Consider the following 27,624-nt stretch of genomic DNA (forward strand, 5'->3'; position numbering starts at 1 on the left):
GTTATGGGGACAAATTGACTTAAAACAAATACAGTGTGAGTATCTTTTAAGTAACTTTTAAATCACTGATAGGTAATATGTTATAAACAATTACTGTTATTACAGTAAAAGATTTGTCAGAGTTGTGACTCAGTTTAACTGAACAGAAATTTTCTATCATCTTAAAGCAGTATAAGTAGTTTTTAAAAGTTTAGATCTAACTAGCCTATTAGAAAATAAGCCCAAATCTTATTTAAAAAACAAACTCTGTAATTATAAACTAAAAGAAAATACATAAAACTTTCTTTTTTATTAGTCTGATTTGTCCACAAGTTCACCTTAATTACACGAGCTTAGATTCTTTTATAAAAATGTTTCTGAGCTAATGTTTCTTAAGAAAATTTTTAAACTCTAACACTTTTAAAGAATAAGAATTTCTATTTCTGTTAATTTTTGAGGAATATAAGATTTAAATAGGTCCCTGGTTACCCCTATAAACCAATCAGAACAGAGCACTTTAGTTTATGGGTTGTAATAATTTTTTAAATACTCTCCAGATGTAGGAAAATACTTCACACTCACACAGGAGTTAAAAGCTTTTCTGAATTACAGACACACTGGTATATTGAGAACTTATAGCTGCTATCCTGTAATATCAGCCACAGGCCAAAACAAAACACAGAAGACAAAAAATTACCATTCAAGATCTCAAGGAGTTGGTGTCCTTTACAATGGACATAAAATATCTTCTTATTTGATTTGGGCTCACAAATAGGCAGACAAGAAAACAAAAAGACTAATAAATTCTCTGATCACCAAATGGTGAGATCATAAAACCAAATTCTTGGTCATTACCACCACCAATGGGAAATGACTGATTAGCAGTGCGTGTTATAAATGTTATAAACAACAAAATGAGCAGAAGGGATTTTTAAAAAAAAAGCCTAGAGAAAAAGAGTGTCAGTAAAGTTCAAGTTATATTTGCTGCCCAGAATTCACTCTGCAGGGCAAGGAAAGACATACCCAGGCTTACACTGCCTTTTAGATATACTTCCTAATCAGCCCAGTCTATTTGGTGACATAGCGTTCACGCTCAAAGGGACTTCCAAAACTGTTAGAGAAGGAAATTTTTAGAAAGCACTGAAGCCAGAGATACTCATCCTGGGAGGCCTTTTCACATCAAGGATGTCTTTGGATTCCATCAAGGACAATCATTGCTAGTGAACCATGGCCATGGGGAGAGTGAGACACCTCTTATTTTGGTGATTTAAAAAAAAAAATGTCCGAAATCATTTCAGAAAGAACATTATCATAAAACTGGATTGTTTGAGAATTAATTGAGAGTATATATGTGATAACATTTTGACATATATAAAGTTGATATTCAATAGTTTATGTGTAATCAAATTAGTCTGAAGTCAGATTTATTACTTACTTATGTGAGTCCATAAAAATACTTGCTATTAGGGCACCTGGGTAGCTCAGTCGGTTGAGCATCTAAATCTTGGTTTTAGCTTAGGTCATAATCTCAGTGTCCTGGAGCTGAGCCTGTGTCAGGCTCTGCAATCAACAGGGAGTCTGCTTGAGGGTTCCCCCTTTCCCCCACCACCTGCCCCTCCCCCTGACTTGCACATGCATGTGTGCACTCCCTCAAAAATAAATAAATAAATCTGTAAAAAAAAACTTGCTAGCAACAGCTTGATTTAAGACTCGAGTATCCCTGATAAAGTTAAATTCTTTCTCAAATCATAAATCACAATTCATCCTTAAGTTGATTTATTATTCCAGTGAAATGGAGTACAAATTTGAATCAGTATAAGAATATGGCATAAATTCTGTTCATATTTATTCTATAAATCCCTTTCAGTATTATCTATAACAGTGCTGCACAATAGAAATAAAATGCTAGCCACTTACATAATCTAAAATTTCTAATAGCCACATTTAAGAGTAAAAAAAAAAAAACAGGTGGAATTAATATTAATACATGTATTTGTTAACCCAGTATATTCAGAATGTTATACTTTTTTTTTAAAGATTTTCTTTATTTATTTGAAAGACAGAGATCACAAGTAGGCAGAGGCAGGCAGAGAGAGAGGAAGGGAAGCAGGCTCCCTGCTGAGCAGAGAGCCCCGACACAGGGCTCGATCCCAGGACCCTGGGAACATGACCTGAGCCAAAGGCAGAGGCTTTAACCCACTGAGCCACCCAGGCACCCCAGAATGTTATACTTTTAACACATAACCGATATAAAAATTTTTGAAGATATATTCTACTCTTTTTTGGCTCTAAGTCTTTGAAATCGAGAATGTATTTTTATATTTATAGCACATTTGGTTCGAAGGAGCCATACTTCAGGTACTCAACAGTCACAGTGGCAAGTGGCTACTGTGTTAGAACAGATCTATAGGATTGCTTTTATGGGGATTCATTTGGCCAACACATCTTGTGTCCTGCTGTTATAAATAAAAGTATCCCATTCTAATAGCTTACTAAGTGTTTAGCCTAATGGCCCAGGGAATTGTGATTTCCTCACTCCCATCCCATGGAGTTTATGAAGTAGAAAATGCATTAGAATTCATGTCACCTAGAATTTGTTCATAAAAACAAAATACAGAGTAAGTAAGTTTTCCCTTTTAACTTTCAAGCCTTTTGCACCCAAAGTCATTAAACTCTCTATTAGTTTTACTCAATATGTATAGTACCAACAATGATAATAACTGTTTTAAAATGTTAATCAACTACATAACTCATTTCTTTTAATTAAAAATATTATTTTAGACAAACTACCAGTGAAATCACTCATCTGAATTACAAGATTCTGAAAACGCGGATTCCTTGGTAGCTGCCATTGGGCAAATGATGAATGAAATATTAGAGTGGAGTTTGGAGTTTCTTCAGATATTAACTAGTATAAAGGGCACATTTTACTTGGAATGTTTTTACTTTAACTCTTACCCTGAATATATAGCATATAACATACCCACAGAAGTAACTAAATCTTACCCTCTGACCTTTACATCCCTCAGCGACCTGTTCACCTTCCAAATACACTGTATTCCACCGAACTATTCAAAACTCATTTGTCAAACATTTAATCATAATCTTTAAGGAAGTTAAATAGGTTGTGCAACAAAAGTTCATTTATAAATCAGTTGTGGAATTTGAGACTTTTAAAAATAAATTATGGGTTTTTTGGAAAGCCTACCCAAGAGTCTGAATCTTTAAAAATATGTATTTGTAGTGAAAAAAATAGTAGAAACACTTTTGCAGGTATTGTAATTAAAGCCCAAAGATAATGCTCCTGAATAAAATAGGGTTGTCATGTTTATCTTGAATACTGATGCTTACAGACAATGCAGATTTACTTAAAGATGAGGAATTCTGGTTTTTTATTATTTTTTAATTATTATATGTTTCAGGTATTATACAAGTTTCATCTTTCTTTATAATTTGACATCTGTGTTTGCTGCAAAATGATCACCACCCGCAGTCTAGTTACCATTCATTGCCACACAGCTGACCCTCTTCACCCACTTCAACCACTGCCCGAAGCTCTTCCCCTCAGAACCACTAGAGTCTGTTCCTGAATTTGTTTTGTTTTACCCTTTTCATTTATGGTTGTTTGTGTGTGTGTGTGTGTGTTTTAGATTCCTCATGCAATACTGTCTTTCTCTATCTGATTTATTTTGCTTATCATGTAATACACTTAGGGCCCATCCATACTATTTCAAATGGGACAGTTTCATCCTTTTTCATAGCTGAGTAGTAGTGCTCTGTATAAATTCACCACAACTTCTTTATCCATTCATCTATCAATGGACATTTAAGTTGTTTCCATATCTTGGTTATTGTAAATAATGCCACAATGAACATAGAGGTACATGTATCTTTTCAAAGTAGTCTCCTTGTATTCCTTGGATAAATACCCAGAAATGGAAGAGCGGGGTTATATAGTAATTCTATTCCTAATTTCTTGAAGAATCTCCAACAGATAAGGAATTTTTAACCAAAAGCCTGGTTTAAAATAGGTATGTAGGTCAATTAAAAGAGACTTTTTGAAGATTCTAAAAGATACTTCTGGATTCCTTCAAAAGGAATGGGAGAAAACAAATTTCTGGATTAGGAATGCACAGTACAAATAATAGCTCCTCCATTTCCTAGAATATGACCCTGAATTTTCTCATATGTTAAACAGAAATAATTATACCTACTCTGAAGGATAATCACAAGGATGAATTAAATGAAGTAATACAGGGCTGAGCACAGAAAATGTGCCCAGTCTTCTTCGTTCCCTTCCCTTTGATCTTTATTATGCTTTATGTCACTCCAAGATACACATTTTTCTTTGGTAGAATTGTGTTCCAGGCACTGTCTATCCCCCCCCAAATAAAGGAAGGCAAAGAAGAAAAGCATAGCAGAGAGGGACTTAAAAGATTCTTATGAGATTACTCTGCAAATACAGAAGACAGAAGAATAGCGGAATTGAGTGAAGAGAAGAGGGGCAGGGAAGAAGGTTAGATTGCCCAAGACAGAGTTCAGGGGTCTGTCATCATTGAAAGGCCAAAAAAGTTGTTAGTGTCCTCACAGGGGATAAGGCTCTGATAGAATGCAGTAGGACAGATACAACTACCCAGTGCAGGCCTGGTTGGTTGGGTTTCCTAGTACTAAGACAGGGTTGGAAGATACGAAGTGACCTTAGGGTAGATGTAATTAGAAGAAGGAGGTCCATCAGCCATTCATATGACAGAACCTAACAGGAAGCTCGTAAAATGCAACAAATGCCCACATTTTAATTTCTGAAATTTCTGTTTAATTTTTTTTCATTTGTACATCTTGCAAACCAAAAGCTTTTCTGGTAGAATGATAAATTATCTAATATGCTAATGTACACACAGAAAATAGTTCAATCAGCATATGTTAAGTAAAAAAATACAGAAGTTTCTTAAGCATAATATAGCACTTAATCGTCTCTGTTAGTGAGGCGTGAGTCAAATGAAAAAAGAAAAACCTTCCACTGTGCCTTGAAGGTAATAAGGAGACACATGGAAAAAGGTAATCTCTACGGTAATCAGAGCTTGAAAGATCAATACTCACTTAGAAACAAATAGGTTATCAATTTCCATTCGTATTCTACCACTGTCGCAGCTGGAGGCCTTCAGGAATAATGAGAATATATGTCAGTAATGTAGTATGTGACCCTAAAACAGTTGTTAATCAGATCTTTTTAAAAGCTACTTAAAACTGTGAAATGTAGAATTCTTTCATCTTCTCCACCTTTGGGTGCCACCAGTTTCATAAACTTGATGACCAAAAGGAAAATAATTCTTTAATTTCAGATTTCTTTGTACTATGCACACCTGTGCTATTTTGGGCATGTTAAGGTTGAAAACCAGGAAGGATTTTATAATTTAGGTCAGGATAGAGGTAGATCAGCTTTCACTGGCTGATGATAAAAAAAAAAAAAAAAAAAAAAAAAAAGTAAGGCTTTGCATGTATAAATGGGTCTTCACTCACATCTGTATAATAGGTTAAAAATTGTAGAGACAAGTGCCATCCTTCTAAATTAATCTCTGGCTACACCTGCAGAAAGAAAGAGAAAAAAAAAAAAAACCCACACCCAACATCGGCATCCTAGAGCAATGAAGAAGTGGATTCTGAAGCTATATCGTTTTGGTCAAACAAGTAGTTAAAAACTATCTTACTCTTACCCAGGCATACCTAATCTCCCAACAGTAATTGTATGTTGAGGTGCATTCGAGAAACCTTTATTAAACACTGACTATGAGCCAAGCCGGGTACTTGGTGCTAAGGATACAGACATGGATAGGACCTAAGGCAGCACGCGTCTGGCCAGGTGGTCAGTCTGGCGTGAAGCCCATCCCAGCAGTAGGGACTCGACCCAGCACATAAACCTGTAGTCATTTTAATAACTGTGTCAGGTGAGACACTTCAAGCTTTCTCAATATTATTTAATTGTCTATAATGCCCATAATTATCCCCTAGGTGTTGCCCTTCCCAATTAACATAGATGAAGGACCTGAAGCAGTTACTTAACATGAAACTTAAGGTTAAATAACTTGCCTAAAAGAGGTTAATGGTTTGTTCCACCAAGATTCCAACTTACATCTGTCATATTTCATTCAGTTTGCCATTTGCTACTTCTAGCATGGTTTTTACCCCCACTTGAACTTTGTGCCATGATATGCCGCATTAATTACATAATGTTTATTAGTTAGCTAAAAAATCTGCAAATCAAATTGATTAGTGAAGGACATCTCATAAGATTTTTCTTCCTAACTTAATTTCAGTGACATCTATTTGTCTTTCATATCACTTAAAATCATAGACAGCAATATGGGCTTCCTGGATGCAGATCTGATTTTCAGGAGAATCAGTAATACAGACCTTCTCAATATATTGTTATATCATTCTTCATCCTATCTCTTTAATCACACCTTACTGTCATCTGATAGTGAACATAAAAAATTGGTGATCTATTACCAACTTTTAACACTGATGATGTCCAGCCACACTAAATTTCAGGAAGAGACTGAGGAAGATGAATGGTTGTGCCTGTTGGCCGGCAGCTGGCCCTTACAGCCAATGACAACAAGAAAAGTTTGAAGGGGCCCAGTAATGTTTTATAGGTATAAAAGAATAATGGGGATTATATACTGAAGAAATGTAACTGTTCAGGAAAACATCATGTAGACGTCTTAGCATTATTGAACCTAGGGGATGACATGTCATTCATCCTAGACTTAAGAAAGAATGAAACCATGGAAAAGAATATAGATATTTATCTGTGTTATACTTGTAGTTAAGTAAGAGATCCTTGGTAAGAATAAATGTTATTCAGAAATGAACTTAATGGCATCAGAAATAATGTCTCTCCCCCCACATAAAAAGTATACAGAAAGCATTAAAACTAAGTGCATTAGAACCATGTGATAGTCATTCTTAGGTTTCCTGCTATGGGCATGTACTGGGTGGCAGATACTGTGTTTCTATGAGGTGACAGTGACAGAGTACCGAAAGGACTAGAGTTATCTAGTCTTATTATATGCACTTCACTTTATTTCATTCATTTCTTCACCAAATTATACATGGAGCAACTTCTGTGTACCAGGTATTGTTCTAAGTGTTGGAGATAAAACAGTGAGCATGACAGGTTTCTGTGGGGGGTGGGGAGAGATAGACAAGTTACAAATCACTTACAAAACAGTGTGACAAGTGTTTTAGTGACGTATTTAGAAAATATAGGTTGTATTTGAGCATACTGGAGAGCTTGGCAAATCAAGGAAAATCTTTCGGGAGAAAAGTGACATCTTGGCTGAGGCATAAAGGATAGCCAGCACTTAGCCAAGCAAGGATGGGGAAGGGAAGGGATAAATTGGTACCAGGCAGAGGGAACATCCCCTACAAAGGACAGAAAGTGAGAGCAGTGTGTCACGACCTGCGAATGTGGAGAAGGGAAGGTGACAGGTAAGTTTCCAGATCATTCAGGATCTTTTAAGACAAGTTGAGTGATTTAGAATTGCTCTGAAGAGCTCTGAAGAGCTACTGAAAGATTTTCAACAGAACTTTGCATTTTAAAAAGATCATCAGACCATGATGTGGTACATGTACTTTTAATAGATTTTCATAGGTAATAGAAGATGGCCATTCCCTACCTACCCAGTTCCACAGTGCAGTGATCAGTGCCAGAGTGATATTCTTCGGCAGTATTAATACGTTACGTATGGCCTTAGTTATGAGAAGGAACATCTGACTTACAAACTGATAATAATTCAAAATCATTCATCATTAAATCATTAGAGCACTAGAACACCATCATCTTACCGATCAGAAGATGAAAGCCCAAGAAGCAAAATGGCCCTCAGTAGCCCAGTCAGGCCCAGTCAGTCTCCCCCTGACTCCTCAACATAGGCATCTTTCCAGGACCCTGCACTGTTTCTACCTCACAGGGGTTTCAAAGACCATATCATATTTTCAGTGGAACAAGGCAGCTGCCTTCAGGAGGGTCAAATTCCTGATTCTTCTTCCTCTTTTCTCTTAGGAACCTTTCACAACCTTCTTCCTCAATGCAAATGATGGAAAGTTTGACCATCCAGATCGAACCTTCTCGTCGGTTGCAAGATCTTGGAGAACTAGTCAGAGAGATACTTCTGATGTAAAGGTGGGTTCTTTGATTCAATAGTAGTAATGTAATTTCAAAATATGCAGAAATCTTGATTTTTAAAAATTTAATTATATGTATAAGACAGTTTTGTTCCATTGTATTTTAAAAGCATGTGGTACATCTAACCTAAAAGGAAACTAGAGGAAATAATTTTGAGCATCACAGAAAACGATTCAGAATTCATTTATATTATTCAGTTAAGGTGTTTTCATAATTTCAAAAAATTCCTATCTAATTTAGATCGAATAATCTGGAGATGGAAAGAAAAGGCCATAAATTGCCTTTCCTGCTGTTAACTCAATATTTGGCCCATTCCATAAAACACAGCAGGAATTGGATTTGACCTTAATGTGTCATATTGTTATAGCTTGCCCAGCTTTGGGTTTACGTAGCCTGGGGCAATTAATAAAGCATTAATGACAAGACCCATTTAAAATGTAGGCTTTTCTGTACGGCCTTAGCTTTTACTTGACTGTGCCTGGGGATACCATGCAACAATACACATCAGATTAAACCAACACACACACAATACCCAGGAACAGCCAGAGCGCTGAGTAATTTTACAGTTGGTACTATTTAACTATTGTTAAATACTAATGTTTGTTATTCGTTTATATGGGCTTTTGTTTCTTAAAAAAGGTTCTATTCAAAACAGTAACATACATTTGTTCTCTCGTTTTTCTCTTTTATTCTCTGATACTTGATCTGATCAGGTTATTGCACCACGTATACGCGTTCCTAAAGCCTTTTTCTTCAAGGCAGTTTTTTCCCTGTCACTGCCATTCATATTGTTAAATATAAAAATATTACGGAGTTACTCCATTTAGGATCTTAATCCAACAAAAGGCACTGAATTAAAGTCAAAATTATCATTTTCATATTTGTGTTTATCTATTGCAAACATTTTTAAAGGCAATCACAGTGTCACTGAAGTGTAAGAAAACTGATTGAACACAACTTTGTTCAGTTCTTTTTGAAAGCAGAAAACAAACAAAATTGATCCATGTAGCTTCTTCATGTATTTTGTCTGATTACGATCAAAGTTTGCATAAATGAATATTAATTTGTGCATATAACATATTCATATTTTGACAATAAGATAATTTAACATGCATCCTTACTATACTAAACTCTGAAGGCATACAGTTTTCTCCCAGCAGCCTTATAACTTCGCTGAGGAACTCTAAACTCTAAACTCTAAAGCATCCGCGAACTGTCATTTAAACTGACTCCTTTCCAGTGAAATCAGGGAGAGAGTCTTGTTTTTTCTTTTGTAACACACTCAGAATTTACACAGAAAATGAGGAGTCCAGAAGCTTCTAGAATTAGCCTAATGTTCATAAAAAGCCCTTAATAAGTATTTTGTGTTTGAATTAAATATTATTATCTATATTTTAAGGCTTCCTGTCATATTTAAGGTTATTCATATCTTAATTCAGAGCAGTATCCACATTGTACCAAATTATATCAAATGAAAATGCTTGCTCACTCTTATCAGACATCATCACAAAAAAGAAAATGGGCTTTTCAGCTTAGTTCAAAGACCTACCCTCACAAACCCACACAAACCCACACACAGATCAGAGTTAATCATTCTAATTTATGTGAGTAGCTACAACGTTACACTTTACTTTCTATACTGAGAACTTTATTGATGCTTCTCATCACCAAAAATACCTCACCAAGGTACAGGTCAGTCTCCAATGATCAATATTCCTATCAGGCTTTTCCCTCTACAACTGCTAGGATTTCTCCCAGAGTTTTCCTGTTCTGGTACTTTCAAGAAACGCTTGCATGTTGTTACCAGTTGTGTTCCTTTGGTTCCTGGGGGTCACATCATCAAAGACAAAGACCAATGTGGCTGTCGCTAAATGGGGAGGTTTTTTATTTTTTATCCTCAAGCAGCTGTGCTGAATACAAACAGGACTTATTCCCCCACCCCCGAACTTAATTAGTTCATAAGAAGCTCATTCCCCAGCTTGACATTGCAGGGATTTTTTTCCCCCATTTTCAGTTCTCTTTCATATTTTATGATAACATATCGTGAATATCTTTCCATGTAGACCCGTTCTTTTTCAAGGCTGCACACTGCACGCATACACGATAATTTATGTAAACAATCTCCTATTTATGGGTAGTTTGTCTTTCTCTGCGATTGTTCCTGTTCAACACAAGGCTGCAGTAAACACCCTTGCACGTGATCTTGATGAACTTTGCGTATATGTGTAAAGGATAATTTCTATTAATGGCTAAATGGCTATATACATTTTTAATTTGGAAAGATATTGCCAAACCATTATTCCCAAAGATGATAATTCACTCCCTAGAGCATGTGTGAAGATGCTTCCTTCCCCACGCCCCCCTCATCATTATTATAATAAATAGTGGAATTTTTGCTAATCTGGTGAGTGAAAATAGAGTTGTCTTTGTTTGGGCTTGCATGTCATTAATTGTGACTGAAGTTGAGCATTTTTCATGTTTCGTATTTCAATAATTGACCCCTAAACTTAGTCATATTTTTTCCCATTTTTCAGTTGGGTCAAATATCTTTTTCTTACTGATTTGAAAAAGATCTTTGAAATCGCATCAAACTGCATTACAAGTATTGTTTCTCAGTCTTCTTTCCTCTATTTTGTGTGTATCTGTGTGTCTGTGTGTCCAAATGTGTCTGTCTTTCCATGTATGGCATCAGAATTTGAGGGTTCTCATTAAGGAAATGTTAAAGAGGTTTTTTGGTAATACTGGTAGTAAATTGAGACTTTCTAAATTCACATTTAAATGTACTGATTAAAACCCATGATACTTTTTCCGTCTGAAATAATACCTGATTTAGCAGGGAAGAATATGTTACCAAGAGTAATAATAGTTTTGCTAACCATGTGTTAAAACCTAAGTTTTTGATTTCTTATCCCCAAGCTGTTAAATAAAACATTGGATATAATTTTAAGGAAATGAGTTTCCATTTATGAAGAAAAGTACGTCTGCAATATCTCCTAGCTTAGATAATCATATAAGAAAGAACTAGAATGGAGTGGTTGGTTTCATTCTGTCTGTCTTTATTAACATCAGTCTCTTCCTGTGGTAATGCATACAAGCTGGGCAGAGATGGAGTGTTGGTGAAGTGACCTTTCGGGAGCCAGGTCCCCTGAGTTAAGTCAGACTTGTTAGTTTTTTACTTTATTTTTATTTTCTTTTTTATTTCTCTCCTCTAGTGTAGTCTTGGTAACAATGACATTCAACTCACTGGAGTTCTCACACTACGATTCCTTAATGCCTTCAAAAGTTGTTATATTACTTTTGAATAGCTATGTAGATGTCAGGAAAGGTAGCTGTGACAAAATGTCATTAAGGTGACATAGTGTAAATTAATACAGTTAATGGAGGTGCTCGCCACTGACTCATTGACCCATTATGAGCTCTTGTGGAATTAACGAATGCCAGGGCATCAATCTTTTGAAAAAAAGGAAGAAAAGAGATGGCAGCTTTAAAACCTTGCAGTGAATTATATTAGAAAAGTGAAAACGTCTGGGTTGGATTTGATTTCACCAGGAAGCCATAAAATGGTATGCTCTCTCAGCAAAATATATTAAACTGAAATGTCAGATTTGATGCAATAGGTATACAATTATGATAGTGTTAATAGTGGTCTTCTATCACTCTAAGACATACTTTCAAGTCCAATTTCTCAGCAGCTTGAACTTGTCATAAGCTTGTAAATTAGAAATTGTGTTTGAGGATATTTTCTTATTATTGACAGAACGTATATAACACTATTAACTGTACCGTAGGGTTTTAGTATAGCTGTTAAAATAAACCAGAAATCACATTTACGGACAGAAAATGCCTGTTATAATATTCATCTTGCCATTTCTTTGATAGTATTTGGTGTCTTTCCGCACTGTTTTTCATTTAGGAAACCTTAAACTACTTGGACTGTTTGCTTAAAGGGAAGCTAATTAACAGAAATCTATCAGTGGGAATAGAGTAAGCAGGAGAGCTCTTACATGAAGTAGACAAGTTGGTCTCTGAAGTGCCTTCTGAAGGAGCGTGCTTCCCAGTTACAAGAGGAGCATGCATGTTTTCGGAGTGGTTCTCAATAGTTTTTAAACATGCTTTTTGGTCATTTATTTGGTAGTCTTCAGAACAGCCCTGAGATAGCTATCGTTGCTCTCTACCTGGAGATCCACAGGTATTAAGTGGCCTGCCTAAGTTCACACAGTAGGTAAGAAGGAAGCCAAAACCAGCACCAAGGTCTCTTTAGTTATTGGTAGTGCCTTTTCATTGCTTGGCATGCTGCTTTAATTCTTTTGCATGACCGTATCATCACATTCAGCCCTTCGGACTAACTCGGAATCACTGATCAATCAAGTGTTCCTTTAGTCATTTTTTGCTGTGTAACAAACCACCTCAAACCCTAGGGGCTTAAAAAATACAGCTGTTTCTTTCCCTAGGATTCTGCAATCAGAGTAAGGTTCATCAGGTACAGCTCAACTCTGATCCACCTGGGGACCACTGGAGGGGGGGCCTGTCTGGGTCTGGAGGATTCAAGGTGACCTCACTCACTTATCCTTTGCTTCAGCAAGGATGGCTGGAACTGCTGGAGCCTGGCTGGCCCTCTCTCTGAATAGTCTTTCTAAGAAAATCACACTTCTCTTCACAGTGGCTTCCTAATAAGAGGGTTAAAACAAAACAAAACAAAACAAAAACTGCAAAGCTGCTAAATGCCTAAACTTGAGAGAAACAGCATTCTGTTGGTCAAAACAAGTCACGGGACCAGCCCAAATTAAGGAAGGGGAGCAATGAACTCTGCTTCCCAGTGTGCTGAGCAGCAAAGTCACATTTCAATAGGACATGGAGGTTAGAGGGGTGTTGGTGGCCCTCTTTGGAAATAGTCTCCTAAAGCCCCTTCTCTGGTCACAATTCACGTTCCTCTTAGATGCAAAATATACTCAACTTGTTAGCCACATTACTGTATCAGGGTCAAAATCTAGTATCTCATGGTCTGTATCAGGTCCAGATACAGATACAGTGCAGAAATTTCTAATTTGGACACCTGGAACCTGGAAAGGCAAGCTAGCGGTCCCATGTACACTCGGCATAGGGTGGTGAGCCAGGTAAACCTCAACAGACCACTCCAAAGGAGGGGATGTGGAAGGTCCAGAGCAGCGTCTGGTTCTTGGTAATTACAGCCAGGCACGTGTTGCCAGTTTCCTGGACTCTGGGGTCAGGTCCTCTGAGACCTTGGCTTTGCCTTCTGGATCAGCTTTCCTCTCCATTTAAAAATAGCCCTTGTCTGCAGCTGAGTGGCTTTCTCCAAAAGCTTCCTGATCATCGAAAGTTGGGGCCAAGACATCTTTCAACCTCCTTTAAAATTTTGTGGGCTTTCTATGTATCAAATTATAGTTCATTATGAGAAAAAACATGCACCCAAAAATACTTTTGTTAGGATCCCCTCTGTTTCTGACTATGAGTTAAGATGCTGTTTACGATGCCCTTAGGATTCTCGGAATCCCTTTGTGTGGCTGAGTGGTTCTACAAACCACCACCTTAAATTTTGCTGAGCCCTTATAAAGGGGTTTATAGCCACGCCTTTTACCCTGTGGCCACATTTGATTTGCAGCACCATGGAATCTCTCTCTCTCTAAAATAAATAAATAAATCTTTATTTAAAAAAAAAATCTTGCCCAAGCTGGCAAGAAGTCCAGGTTTAATATCTATTTAATTCTGATGCACGTAAAATAGCTCTTCCTGGTAGAAGAAGAGATCATCCCAAAACTGCCTCCCTCTTACCTTCAACTAACCGCTCACCTGAAGGACCTCTGCTTAATCTAACACAGCTTGGAAACCGTGGCCTTCAGTATTGTTTTTATTACTATTTCATACCTGAAACTCAGGAGATGATAAACACAAAGCAGTAATTGATTCTTCTTCTTTTTTTTTTTTGTATCTCAAACATTTGTATTGAGCATCTCTTTTGTACTAGACACCATTGCTAGCTAGTGAGTGGTGTGAACCAGTGAGCAAAACAATGATCTCTATTGTCATGAGATTTCCAGTATAGTGTGACACAGGAGCCTAATATATATTATATATATATATAGTATATTTCATGGATAAGAATATATTGACTATTGATTATATGAATATTGAATATGAATATATTGAATATATAATATTATATTATTATATATTATAGTTGCTATGCAGGAAATCAAAACAGAATGAAGTCATGCAGAATGATAGGCTCGCTTCTTCAGAAGGCAAAAGAGAAACTATAAGAGCAGAGACCCTGGATTTAAAGCAATCAGTTTTGATTTGGGGCTTTACCACCTATTTCCAGTGTAGTCATTAGCAAATTACTTAACGTTCTCTCTGCCTCAGTGTTCATGTCTAGAAAATGGGAAGAATGAGAATACCTACCTCATGAAATTTTCGTGATGACTAAGAAAATCCATATAAAGCACTTTACAACAGTGCCAAGACATAGCATAAGATACAAATAATAAAAATAATAAATTAAATAAATAAAAACATAAAATGCAAAATAACATAAAATTTTTAAAAAGATACAAATAAATTCTATGTACTATTTTAAGATTGAATGACCAGAGGTAACATTTCAGCTCATTCCTTGTCTTAGAGCACAGATAGAGTAATTGTCATCTTCTTGGACTTCACAGTTAAATATCCCAGATGAAACTCACTTATTCATGAGGTTTTTCTTTTTTTAAATAAGCAAATCTCTTAAATTATATAAATATGAATATAAATGATATCCCAATGTCCTGTATTTATATGCCAGCATTAAATTTTAAAATGCTATTTGAAACAAGATCTTCTAATCTTTTAATTTTAAAGATTTAAAATAAACTGAGGCATTAAAATTAAAATTTACACCCACTCTACTGCTTTAACAACTTCTCCCTAGACTGTGTGATTTTACTGGTTCCTTCCCCTTCAGAAAAAGAAAAAGAAAAAAACAAAACAAAAACTTCCCCAGCTCAGGATTCAGCGTGCAGACAGCTTTAGTCCCACATGGTTCTGGTCTTTTGAAGTTTTTAGGGGCCTTGCAGTTAAGCTGAACTTCAGGAGTTTCTTTATATTTGCCTTAAAAAATGTGTCTGTTTGTGACTGTTCCCTCTATTAGAAATCTGAAAGCATTTCTTCAGCCCTTCAAACATCAGGCGTCTAACAGCTTTTTCCAGCATCTTAATCAACACCCTGATTAGTGAGCGTAGTTTGGCTGCCCAGACGGACTGGAGTAGAGAGCACAGCCTTTACCAAGGGATCATCCTGAAGGCCCTAGTCACGCTACTTTTTCATGTAACTGGCCTTGATTAAAGCCTTCCAGAATGTTCCCTCCTGCTGAACTCCTTACTTTTCCTCCTACCTTTCTAGGTAATCATCAGGCATGACCTTCCTTAGCCTTCCTTTTCCTCCCTAGTGGCCACCAGCTTTTAGCCCCTTCTTATGCTAGAGAGTTTGAATTGAAAAAAAGTAGGTCTTGTTTCTTCCACTTCTGCAGTTTGGGTACAACTTTGTCAGCAACTTTAAAACCAACTTTTTCTGTATTTTAAAGTGAACTCTTTTACACTATTAAACCTTTTATACCTAACTAGGATAAGCAAGATAACATTTTTTTTAAACTGCGAAAATTGCCCCTCAAAGGGTACAAATTTTATGATGGGGTTCATCCTTTTTCTTTTATTTAATAAAGTCCTTCATTGGTTATTTTCCGATCTTGAGGCATTTTCCCAACCATCTGCATATTGCCCCAAGCGATTTCTAGTTATATTAAAATAACTTTACCTAATATCATCAATAACTTAATATTTAATGAGCACCTGCTGCATACAAATTATAACACCAAGAGCTATGAGGGTTCAACAAAGTATAAGCCTCACAAAATCAGGCTTGAAAATCTGCTTTTACCCAAATCGGTGTTAATGTAAAATCCTAGGGCTTTGTTGCCTTTCTGATTCTAATTTAATGACATTTAGGAAAATAGTATTATGGTGGTAAGTAGGTTAATAATAACCATATAGTTTATGTGACCCTTTGCCATAGGGAAGAATGGAAAATAATATATTTGGAAAACATTATAAAGCACCAAGATAGTCAAAGATAAATTAAGACTCTTTGGGCTGTTTAAATAAAAAATAAACCTATATTGCTTTATCCTTGTGGCTATATCTCTCTGTGTGCCCTCCAGGAAGCTTAGACAGTCTAGTTCTAGAGATGGGACATGAACACAAATAACTGATAAAAGGCAGGAAGGGAAATCCCTGACTCCTGTTAGCCTACGACATATAAATCACACTCCACAAAGAGCGACTCTGTGAGCTTACATTCTTTCCCACCTTCTGGACCATTTGGAATGCTGTTGTCGTGCTGTGTCACATAAAGAATGGGTAATGGGCAAACAGTGATATTCTTTACCTTTCTCTACATCTTTTAGTAATTGTTCATGCTTTCCCAAACCATGAGAGTAAGATCAAAAGAAAATTATAAGTTTTCTCTTAATGCACTGAAATAATAAGTGAATAAATATTGTCTTGGTCAGCTTAGGCATCTATATTTTATCATAAATGAGGGAGCTTCTAAACAACAGAATTTATTTCCCACAGTTGTAGAGACTGGAGGTCCAAAACTAAGGTTGCCCACATGGTCAGGTTCGAGGTCTGGTGAGCATCTGCTTCCTGGTTCACAGACGTCCATTGTCTAGCTGTGTTTCACGTGGCCGAAGTGGGCTCCCTCCTGTAAGGACACTAATCTCGTTCGAGATGGCTCCACCTTCATGACCTCATCTAATTCTAATTAACTTCCAATGACTCCACCTCCTAATACCATCATAGAAGATAGAGTTTTAACATTTGAATTAATTTTTTATTTTTTATTTGTTTATCAGAGAGAGGGGGAGGGAGAGATACTGAAAGAGAGATTGCAAGCAGGGAAGACAGAGGAGGGAAAAGAAGCAGACACCCCCCCCCCCCCCCCCCCCCCCCCCCCCCCGAGCAGGGGACCTGATGCAGGACTCAATCCCAGGACCCTGGGATCATGACCTGAGCTGATGGCAGAGGCTTAACCAACCCGAGCCACCCAGGCACCCTCAACATTTGAATTTTAGAGGAACAGAAACATCACATCATAACAGTTATGTACTTCTGATGGCATACAGATCAATGAGAGCTGGAATGATGCTTTACTTCTACCTTCTAGTCTGTGATCACACACGCCTTTACCAGATTGCTCCTTCAGAGCAATATACTACACACCATGGCGCTTTCCCAGCCCAGAAATCAGCTCGCTATAGGCACTGCTGATAGAATATTTCTGAAGCAGTCTTTCGCTCCTGCCTTGCCCACCCACTAAACTATATCATGATTTGTAAATAAGGGTGTTGGTTTACCTATTGGTTTTTCTTTCAGCACTTTCTCATTTTCCCCTTTTACATACATGTCACTGACAATTTACATGAGTTTGTGTTAATCTCACCATAATTCTCCTTTCCCACACTCTCTTATGGCCTCGATGTCTTACACATAGTTTGTTGTTAATGAATGAGTATCACACAGTGTGAGCCACCTAATTCCCTCTTCTTTGTACACCCCTCCTCACCTCTGTCGCAGGTTGTCCTCCCTGGTAAAGTCCCACGACATGTCCCATTACTGTCACTTGCACTTGCCCTTCTCCCCTTCCCTCCCGGTGCCCTTACTGCTTCTGGTTCCCCTTCTCCCTGCATACACATAGACACCCAGTCTCTCCTCTCCAGTCCATCCTTTATGTTGACACTCAAAGTCTTGGTATAAAATAAATTTGTCCAGTAATCTAAAATCCAAACAGCTTAGCTTGTCATGAAGCTTCTTTCATCTCCTCTTCCGTATAACTCTCACCAGCCCATTTCCCCCATCTTGACCTTTAATTTATCCCCCTGTATATCCTATCCTCTACTCAGACTCAGTCCTTACCACTTCCTGGTAATACTCCCTGATGGTCCCCTTGCCCCTTCCCCCCGCCTTTATCTTCAGGCATAGTTGAATTCAAATATCTGGTCTCCAGTAAAATCTTTCCAGACTTGCCCCGAGTTCCCTGCCTTCTGCTCTGCGTTCCCTTGTTCTTGGTTCATACTTCTTTCAAGCTATTATTATTATGTAGTATAACCATCTGTTTATGCATTTACCCTGTGGACAAGATTATAAATTCCTTGAAATAAAACCATCTCTTGTTCGTTCTTCTTTCTTCATACCTGTCACAGTGCCCTGTACTCAAACTTTATTATTTTTTTTTATGGTTCACATTTATCATCATCAGAATGGATAATAATCAAATTCTCACAGAATATTAGAAAGATAAACACCCACTTATGTTATCACGGACAAATGTTGGTTTTAGCAGGAGAACCCATAAAGAGAAAGGTTTTGTGTATGCTTTTCTTTGAAAGTTAATAATTTGATTTATTTGAAGACATCAGTGTTTGGTGGTGTTTTTTGTTCTTTGTTTTTTGTTTTTGTTTTTTTTTTTTTAAATTTTTCTGTGAATTTCTTGAGAAGACCCAAGCGAGAGTTGAATTTCAGGCACTGAATTATCCACATTGATCATGACACAAATAAATGATCTTATGCTTTTCACAATATAATTTAAAGTTAATTTAACCGTCATCTTGCTATTTGAGAAGATTGTTGTTGGGTTTTTTAAATTATTGTATAGAAGGTATACATAAAAACTATAGTGGTTTTTGTTTTCATTTTCTTCCAGTTGCTTTAAAAAAAAAAAAAAAGGGGACAACAAAAAGGGTCATAAAAACAGCTCATTTCTATACCAGATTTATTCCAAAGAAGCATAAGCCTCATGTTAGACATTGTGCGTCAAACAGAACTTTGCCTTGAATCAAGTTGTTTATGCCATCTCTATATCCAAGTAACACAAGTTGTCTTTGCATCCAGTTTATTAAAAACCAATACCATTCAGGTGCTGTGCTACATATTTAGAAATTACTCTCACACTGTATATCATCTCTTCATTGTGTTTACTGATAGGTACAAAAGTAATTTTGGCAAATTATGAAATAAAACTATGAATCTTTTTATAAAAATCATGTATTGTAACTGCCCTTGTGATCAAAAATAAAAGTAAAAGGTATGACATTATTTCTAACCAATACTGGCAGCAACTTTTTTTTTAATTGGATATTTCCTTAATAATATTCAGAAAAGTTTGGTGAGTGGCATAGTCTTGTAGGTATAGCTTTACGTATTTGTTTAAGAATGATATTATGAACTACTGCGGATCCTGTAACCCATTTCTCTTAACCAGTTCTGGCAAGATAAGAATGAAAGTCTTATAAACATAAATTATCAAATAAAATGTTCAAGAAAAATATTTGTTTTCTCTTTTCTTCTCCTCTCTTCCTTCTCTTCCTCTTATGTAAAGAAAATCAAATGAAGAATAGAATTAGGTAATAAAACATTGAATTTTAGTAAAGAAAGTATTTAATCCAGTTCATAGTTAACAAGTTATAATACTTTACTTCAACTCTTTTTTAAAGTGGTTTAACATGCCACATTTTTATTCCTGGCAGGAACTAATTCCAGAGTTCTATTATCTACCGGAGATGTTTGTCAACAGTAATGGATACAATCTCGGAGTCAGAGAAGATGAAGTTGTAGTAAATGATGTTGGTCTTCCTCCTTGGGCAAAAAAACCTGAAGACTTTGTACGGATCAACAGGATGGTAAGAGAGATTTTATTTAAGCTTTGAGTGGTCATCAAGAAGTAAAAACGTTCTGTTGTTCTCTTTTGTTTCTATTAACAAATTGCCATTTAACATCTATAAATACAAGGTTAAAATTTGAAGAAAAAAGAAGGCAAGCATTTTACTATTGTCTTTTGACATTATTCTTTATTGTGGAGTGGATTTTCCTTTCATGAAGACTAATAAAGGAATGGTAATTCAGTTATATTTGCTCCCTTAGGAGAAGACAGTCAGATGAGCATCTGTTGACTAAGAGAAGATATTCTAAAATGCTTGATATAAATGTCCACTTCTTATTTTTGTCTACCAGCTAAATCTGGACTCTTTTTTACTCATAAAATACTCAAAACAAAATAATTTACATTTAGAACATATTTGCATGCAGGAAATCATAAGCTGTGAAACATACCTTCAGATATCCTCATGGGGCACCTGTGTGGCTCAGTTGGTTCAGGATCCAATTCTTGATTTCAGCCCAAGTCATGATCTCAGGGTCCTGAGATTGAGGCTCTTGCGGGACTCTGTGCTGGGTATGGAGCTTGCTTAAGATTCTCTCTCTCCCTCTCCTTCTGCCCCACAGCCCCCCACTCACGTGCACGTGCACGCACACACATACACACACACACATGTTCGCTCTCTCTCTTAAAAAGAAAAAAATATATATATATAATATACTTGTCCTTAAGAGAACACCCATCTAGTAAACATTCTTAAATTGAAAAATGTCATTACTTTTTAAATCTGTGTGACAGATATCTGGCAGATATCTAGGTGTTCAGGTAAAAAAATGTGTAAATAGAATGTTTGCATGTGGGTATTTTATAGATTTTGATATATTTTATCCATATTTCAGAAGATTTTAATCTCAGTGTTGTTATGGTATATGGAAATGAACCACTTTGCCAAACAACCTCCTTAGTATACTATTATTCTTAGTAAATTGAGGAATTAAGAAAGTCAGTGACTCAAAATAAATCTGTTCACTCACTCCCAATTTTTTCCAACTGTCCTGTAAATATATTTTACTTTGTTTTTACACCCAATTTATTTGAATCAGAATCCAAATAAAGTCCATATTTACAATGGAGTTCACATATTCCTTAGTCCATTTTTTTGGTAAGACTTACAGAATTCATATATGTCACACAGATATAATTCACCATACAGTTCACCCATATAAAGTAAAAAATAAATAAATAAAAGGGTTTTCATTTATTCACAGAATTATACAACCATTACCACAATGCCCTTTACTAGCTTCATTGCACTGGGTAGATTGTGGAGCATCTCTGGTCCTCACATTTCTCATCTATAAAATATGAATAGATACCTTATAAATTTTTTAAAATTGTATTTATTTATTTGATAGACAGAGATCACAAGTAGGCAGAGAGGCAGGCAGAGAGAGAGGAGGAAGCAGGCTCCCTGCCAGGCAGAGAGCTCGATGTGGGGCTTGATCCCAGGACCCTGGGATCATGACCTGAGCCAAAGGCAGAGGCTTTAACCCACTGAGCCACCCAGGTGCCCCACCTTATAAATTTTTTTTAAATCATTACCATAAAATTCATTTTCTTTTGATGTACAATTTAATAACTTTTAGTTAATTTACAGAGTTGTGTGACCATCACCACAGTCTAATTTTAGAAAATTTCTGTCATTCCAGAAAGATCATATGCCTATTTGAAGTCACTCCCCATGCCTACCTCCAGCCCAAGCAACCACTAGTCAACTTTCTCTCTCCATAGGCTTGCCTTTTCTGGACATTTTATAGAACTAGAACTGTATGATATGTGTTCTTCTGTGTTTGGCTTCTTTTACTTAGCATAGTTTCTGAGATTAATCCATGTTGTAGAACATATCCGTAGTTGGCTCTTTTTTGTAATAGTAGCCCATGGATGGATAGGCCATTGTTTTGTTGACCATTCATCAGTTGTTGAACACGTGGGTTTCCACTTTTTGGCCGTTACAAATAATGCCGCTATGAACATTCACATACCAATCTCAATGTGGACATAGGTTTTCATTGTTTTGGGGTATATACCTACAGTAGAATTCATGGTAAATTTATGTTTAACTTTTTAAAAAATTACCTATTTTGCAAAGTGATTGTACCATCTTACATTCCTACTAAGGGTGACTCTTTCACCTCCCCTGTATCTTCACCAACACTTGTCATTGCCTGTTTTTTCTTTTTTTATTATTATAACCATTCTAGCGAATATGAAGTAAAATCTCATTATAGTTTAATTTCCTTTTTTCTAGTGACTAGTGATATTGAGTGTCTCTTCATGTGCTTTTTAGATGCCAGAACATTTTTACATATATATTAATAAAACATTAAGTAGTGATTCATTATAGATACAACCTTTGTGTTCCTCATTAGTGAAAGAAGTTCATGTGCCCCCAGAATTAATAATTTTATTAATAGTATGCCTAATTGAAAAAGAAAAGGCAGTTGTGCTTCTAAAAGCAAATCCCCAAGACAGCATCAAATACAGAACTTTGTGAATATAGGGAAAGATAATTATTATGGATAAGAAGCTATCAGGTAATTAGTATTCATATAAACTAAATAAAAAAGACCATATACACTTGACTAAATTTGCAGAAAAATCATAAGGCTTCATCTATCTAGATCCATGAATACTTTTCAGTAATAACTTATATCTGTAGTTGCCCAGAGTACCTCTATTGCATGTAAATAAAATACAAGAAATAACTTACTCCTGATACTAACCTTACCAGTTACTATCACGTGACTGATAATTACCTGACTTCTGTTTATATACCTCCTGTATCTTGTCTTTACATAAGCGCAAGTGCTGCTGAGCAAACTTTAAGACAAAATGCAGTGCTTCTTTAAAATAAATCTCACGGGGCGCCTGGGTGGCTCAATGGGTTAAAGCCTCTGCCTTCGGCTCAGGTCATGATCCCAGAGTCCTGGGATCGAGCCCGGTATCAGGCTCTCTGCTTGGCAGGGAGCCTGCTTCCTCCTCTCTGCCTGCGTCTCTGCCTACTTGTGATCTCTGTCTGTCAAATAAATAAAATCTTTATAAAAAAAAAAATAAATCTCACTATTTACTGTCACTGCAAATACGGATTTATCAAGTCAAGTGTGTTGTCAAGCCAAGTACATATAGTGTACTAGGAACTTAAAGATTGCATATGATATGATGAATTAACTGTCCTCAAAGATCTTCTCTCACATATTCAAAAGAAGTAAATTTTATAACTGACTGAAATATGAGACATAAATACTTGTGCTTTTCAGAAAATACCATAAAACATTTTCAGAAAGGCATCGTACTTATTTGTAGTTCTTTTTTTAATTGAGGTGTAATTGACATATAACATATTCTTATTTATATATTACATGTATAATTATATACATATTATATATTATGTGTTATATTTTTATTATAATAACAATTTCCAACTTGTTTTTGTGAAGAAATTAAAGAAGCAAGGCATGGGGGTTTTCTCTATCTTAAACCAAATTCCTGTTATCTCATCGGCATTCATGAGTCAGTGAAGACTTTAACTAAATCTCTACTCCATGGAATGAAAGGCTTTACACAAAATTCTGCCTACTGGAAAAAAAATCAAAGTGCCGCCATCTTGCTTCTCTGCAGCCACGGGGTGCACGGCCAGTTTAAATCAACCATATGTAGGCAGTGCCTGTAGCACAGACTGGGTGGCTTGAGAGGTATCTATTCTTCCTGTCATCTTTGCCTGGGTTTTCCTTGAAGGGTCTCTGCAGAATGGGAAGGGAAGGCTGCCTTGGTATACACAAGGCTCTGCATCTATAGCTGCCATTCTTGGTTGCGTCAGAATTCCGGCGCAGGGGCAATGGGAGGTGCTGCCCCTGAGAACAGGGCTAGGGAGCCACGCTCTCAGAGGCCGTCTTCTGAAGAGTAGCTGTGTGTCTCCGCAGCTGCCGTCCTCCCTCGGTGTCCCCTGCTCTGCTTTCCATAGCCCACGTTGTCCTTCACAGGACCTTTTGCTCCAACTTCTGGTCAGTTTTCGGGCCATTCTGATGGGAAATGATCACGCTGATGTCATGCAGAATTCATGTCAAGACCCCTGTGTCAACACTAGGAAACTTAATCAATCATGTGCCTCTCTGTTTTTTTCTACTGAAGGAATCATTATTTGATGATTATTTCTCTAATATACAAAGCCTGAGTAACAGATATAGGTGCAGAAGGGTTTAAATTTTCCACAAATTCCATGAATGCAAATTGTTTTCAAATTGTTTTATAACATTGAAAGTTTCTAACTTTGTCCCAGCTGGGTAGCTCATATAGGATTTAGTTCTTAGGAAATGGGTTTAGAGAAAATGTACTCTAGTATATGTATAATTTGGGCTGGGATTATCTTCAGTTACTTGAAGGGGTTCTTTGTAATGAGCCTAAAGTATAAAATGAAAATGTCATATATCCCAAAGAAATGACATTCACAGTGGTAAAAAACATTCATCTCTTTGTATGGATTAGTATTCTACATCCATGAGCATTCTCTCCTTCTTTCAAGCTGTCATTAAGAAATTCAAGCAAAGAAGACAAAAGTAATACTATAAAAAGGGATGATATCACTGATGATAAATCAGTTTTATTATCTTATGGCAGCAACCGAAAAGGTATTTGATGTATTTTGTGGAAACTTGCGTATGTATACAACTTAATTTCCTTCTCTTATTTTTAAAAAGGAGACAGTACTTTGGTTTTTAAGGATGTACTTTTTTTGCTTAATTGGTTTTCTGGTTATGGGAAATAGTATATATAATTAATTACAGTTGTTTATACTTTGTAAATACAGGGACAAGGACTGTGTTTTACTGAAGAACGGTGAAATCCAAAATTTGATCTCATTAGAAAAACAGGAAAAGTGATATGGACACGTTGGGTAGACATTTCAATAAATTCTAAGTGCACTGAGTTCATACATCAAAAATTGGTTTAATTTACCCACACCCGGCTAGGCTGATTACAGCCGACTCACTCATGAAACATTAATAAAGCACTGTGTTCGGTTCTAACGTGATTATAATCTGACCTCTCCACAAAGGACAGAAAGAGAAAGTATCTCTGATAACATTACCCTAATGCTGGGTTCATCAATCATAATCTGCCCTTTTTTAAAATTTGTTTTAGAAAAAGGCCTTTCACGGATGTGCTCTGATAATCTCATCCGGCCCTCAGCCCAGCAGATCCCTGGTGCTCCTGGACCAAATGTAGAACAGTCTCCATCTGCAGAGCAGAGCACAGGGCACTGAGGCAGAGAAAGCAGAACCGAATGTGGTTTTGTTTTTGCTATATCACATCCTTTATATGATTTTTATATCTTAAAGAAAAAGTCTCTTTTCGATAGGTAACAATTTGCATTTGGGGTATATCTTTATACTAAAAGAATTATATCTTTATACTAAAAGAATTATATCCTTATACTGAAAAGAATTTTCAGGAAATGAGAATTTGTGGAAGTGTTCTGCGGCAAACTCAAATTCCTGAAACAGAGCTCTTGTGCTTACGTGCCTGCTCTGCCACGGGCCAGCTGCGACCCCTTGGATGCACTATATTAAGACCCCCCCTTAATATAGTGGAGCTTCAGGGTACTCCTTATCTCTAAAACTGGGGATTTATTTATTCCACAAATCTTTGAACCAGCTCTGAGGAAGGCATTATGGAAGACACAAAAGAAGACTTGAACGTGGATTCCACTGGAAAGAAAACTCAAGTAGAGAAATTCCTTCTTTTATCCCAGTCATGAAGGGCCTGGTACACAGTTCACACTGCTCGGGGCTCTGAAAACCCAAGCATGAGCAACACAGTGAATGGCCCTCAGGAGCTCACACTCTAGTAGGAACATTGACAAGTACACATCAGTGCCAGCAAACACTGATAGGTGCTCTAATCCATTCATTCAACAGGTAATTATTGAGTGTTTCACGTGCTGTTTCATGTGTTTGGAGTAGAAGGGGGAAACATACAAAGATCCCTGCCCTCATAGAGCTTACTTTTGATCAAACAAACAATAAAATAATAAATGAGTAAAATACATAGTATATTAGAAATTAATCAATACTATGGAAAAAAAGAAGTAGTGGAAGGTTAAGGGGGCCAGGAATACAAGAGTAGGTGGCCAGGATCCCCTCACTGTGGAAGTGAGATTTGCATTAAAGACTGGAAGGAGGTGAGAGAGTGGACCAAGTGACTGTCTTGGGAGAGACCATTGCAGGCAGAAGGACCATCTGGAGCAAAGGTCCTGTGGCAGGGATGTGCTTCCCAAGCAAGGCAGGGAGCTGGGGTGGAGTGAGCAGGGGGCACCTAATAGAAGACTGAACAGCAATGAGGCCAGATCACAGAAGGCCTCGAAGGCCATCGTAAACTCTTTGCATTTTTACTCTGAGTGAAATAGAGAGTCATCGCAGTGTTGCAGCAGAAGCATGGCATGATCCTACTTCATTTTGAAAGGATCCTTCTGGCTACAGTGTAGTTATGAACTGTTGAGGGCACAGGGTAGAATCAGGGATATCTGGATAGCAGATTTTATGAGAGATGATGTTGGCTTGGACCAGGGTGGTAGCAGTGAAGTTAGTAAGAAGTTAATCAATGAATATTACTCAGCCATCAAAAAAGAATGAAATCTTGCCATTTGCAACAACGTGGATGAAGCTAGAGGGTATAATGCTAATATAATGCTAAGCAACATAAGTCAGTCAGACGAATACCATGGGATTTCACTCCTGTGTGGAATTTAAGAAACAAAGCAGATGAATGTAGGGGAAGGGAAGAAAAAGTAAAATAAGTAAAATAAGAATGGGAGACAAACCACAGAGACTCTTAACTATGGGGAAGAAACTGAGCGCTGCTGGAGGGGATGTGGGGGTGGGGGTGGGGTAACTGGGGGCATGGGCATTAAGAAGGGCACATGATGTGATAAGCACTGGCTGTTAGATGCAACTGACGAATCAGTAAGCTCCGTCCCTGAAATTAATCATTCAGTGTATGTTAACTAAATTGAATTTAAATAAAAAAAATTTTTTAAAGAAAAATAATTTTTAAAAAATAACAAAGTTCAAGCCAATAGCCTCGCTCAGCAGCTTCCTAGCTGTGACCATTTTCTCTCAGATTTCTCTAGTCTTATACAGGCAAGTGTGTAGAGTGGTGATGGATAAAGCAGTGGAGATGCATCATTATATTTAGTAATTTCTGCTAGAAATGGGATGGGGTTGTGTTTAGTGCCTATTGTCAGCTTAGAGTTTGAGCCCAGGAAAAGCCCAAGCTGCCATGTTTATCTCCCACTAGACTGATATTTTTGAGGACATGGAATCCTTATTCATCTGTATATTCTCCTAGGCTAGTTTCTGGGGTAGATAGTTAGTAATTGGGGGCTGGAGAGAGATTAGAGTATTTTCACCTTGTTTATTTGCATTTCAATGGGGCATGCTCCTAGAGATCTGAGCTTTTGTATTGGTTATCATAGTATCTCCTGCCTAAAATAACTATCTAGCACATAATAGATGCTTCATAATGAATGGATTAGGGTTGAATGAATGAATGAATGGCCGTTGGCCTCCATTTGAAATCCTCTTCCCCCAGATATCTTTGTAGTTCCTTTCCTCATTGCTGTCCTTAATTGTCACAAACACAAAGAAGCCTTCTCTGACCACCTCTGCCAAATTAACAGTCCCCCCCCCCCCCGCAAT

The 27,624-nt window shown here is 36.9% G+C and overlaps 1 protein-coding gene across 9 annotated transcripts in view; it reads left to right on the plus strand.

Moving 5' to 3' along the window:
* The window catches only part of NBEA (neurobeachin), a 682,324-nt gene that overhangs the window by 606,524 nt on the left and 48,176 nt on the right, over window positions 1–27,624 (plus strand). For all 9 annotated transcript variants that reach the window (XM_059377712.1, XM_059377713.1, XM_059377714.1 and 6 more), the window contains 2 exons: window positions 8,042–8,161; window positions 19,743–19,895. In XM_059377712.1, coding sequence (XP_059233695.1) covers window positions 8,042–8,161; window positions 19,743–19,895 — 273 coding nt within the window. The remainder of the gene's footprint in view (window positions 1–8,041; window positions 8,162–19,742; window positions 19,896–27,624) is intronic.

Source organism: Mustela nigripes, chromosome 15 (assembly GCF_022355385.1).
Source record: "Mustela nigripes isolate SB6536 chromosome 15, MUSNIG.SB6536, whole genome shotgun sequence".
Lineage (NCBI taxonomy): Eukaryota > Metazoa > Chordata > Mammalia > Carnivora > Mustelidae > Mustela > Mustela nigripes.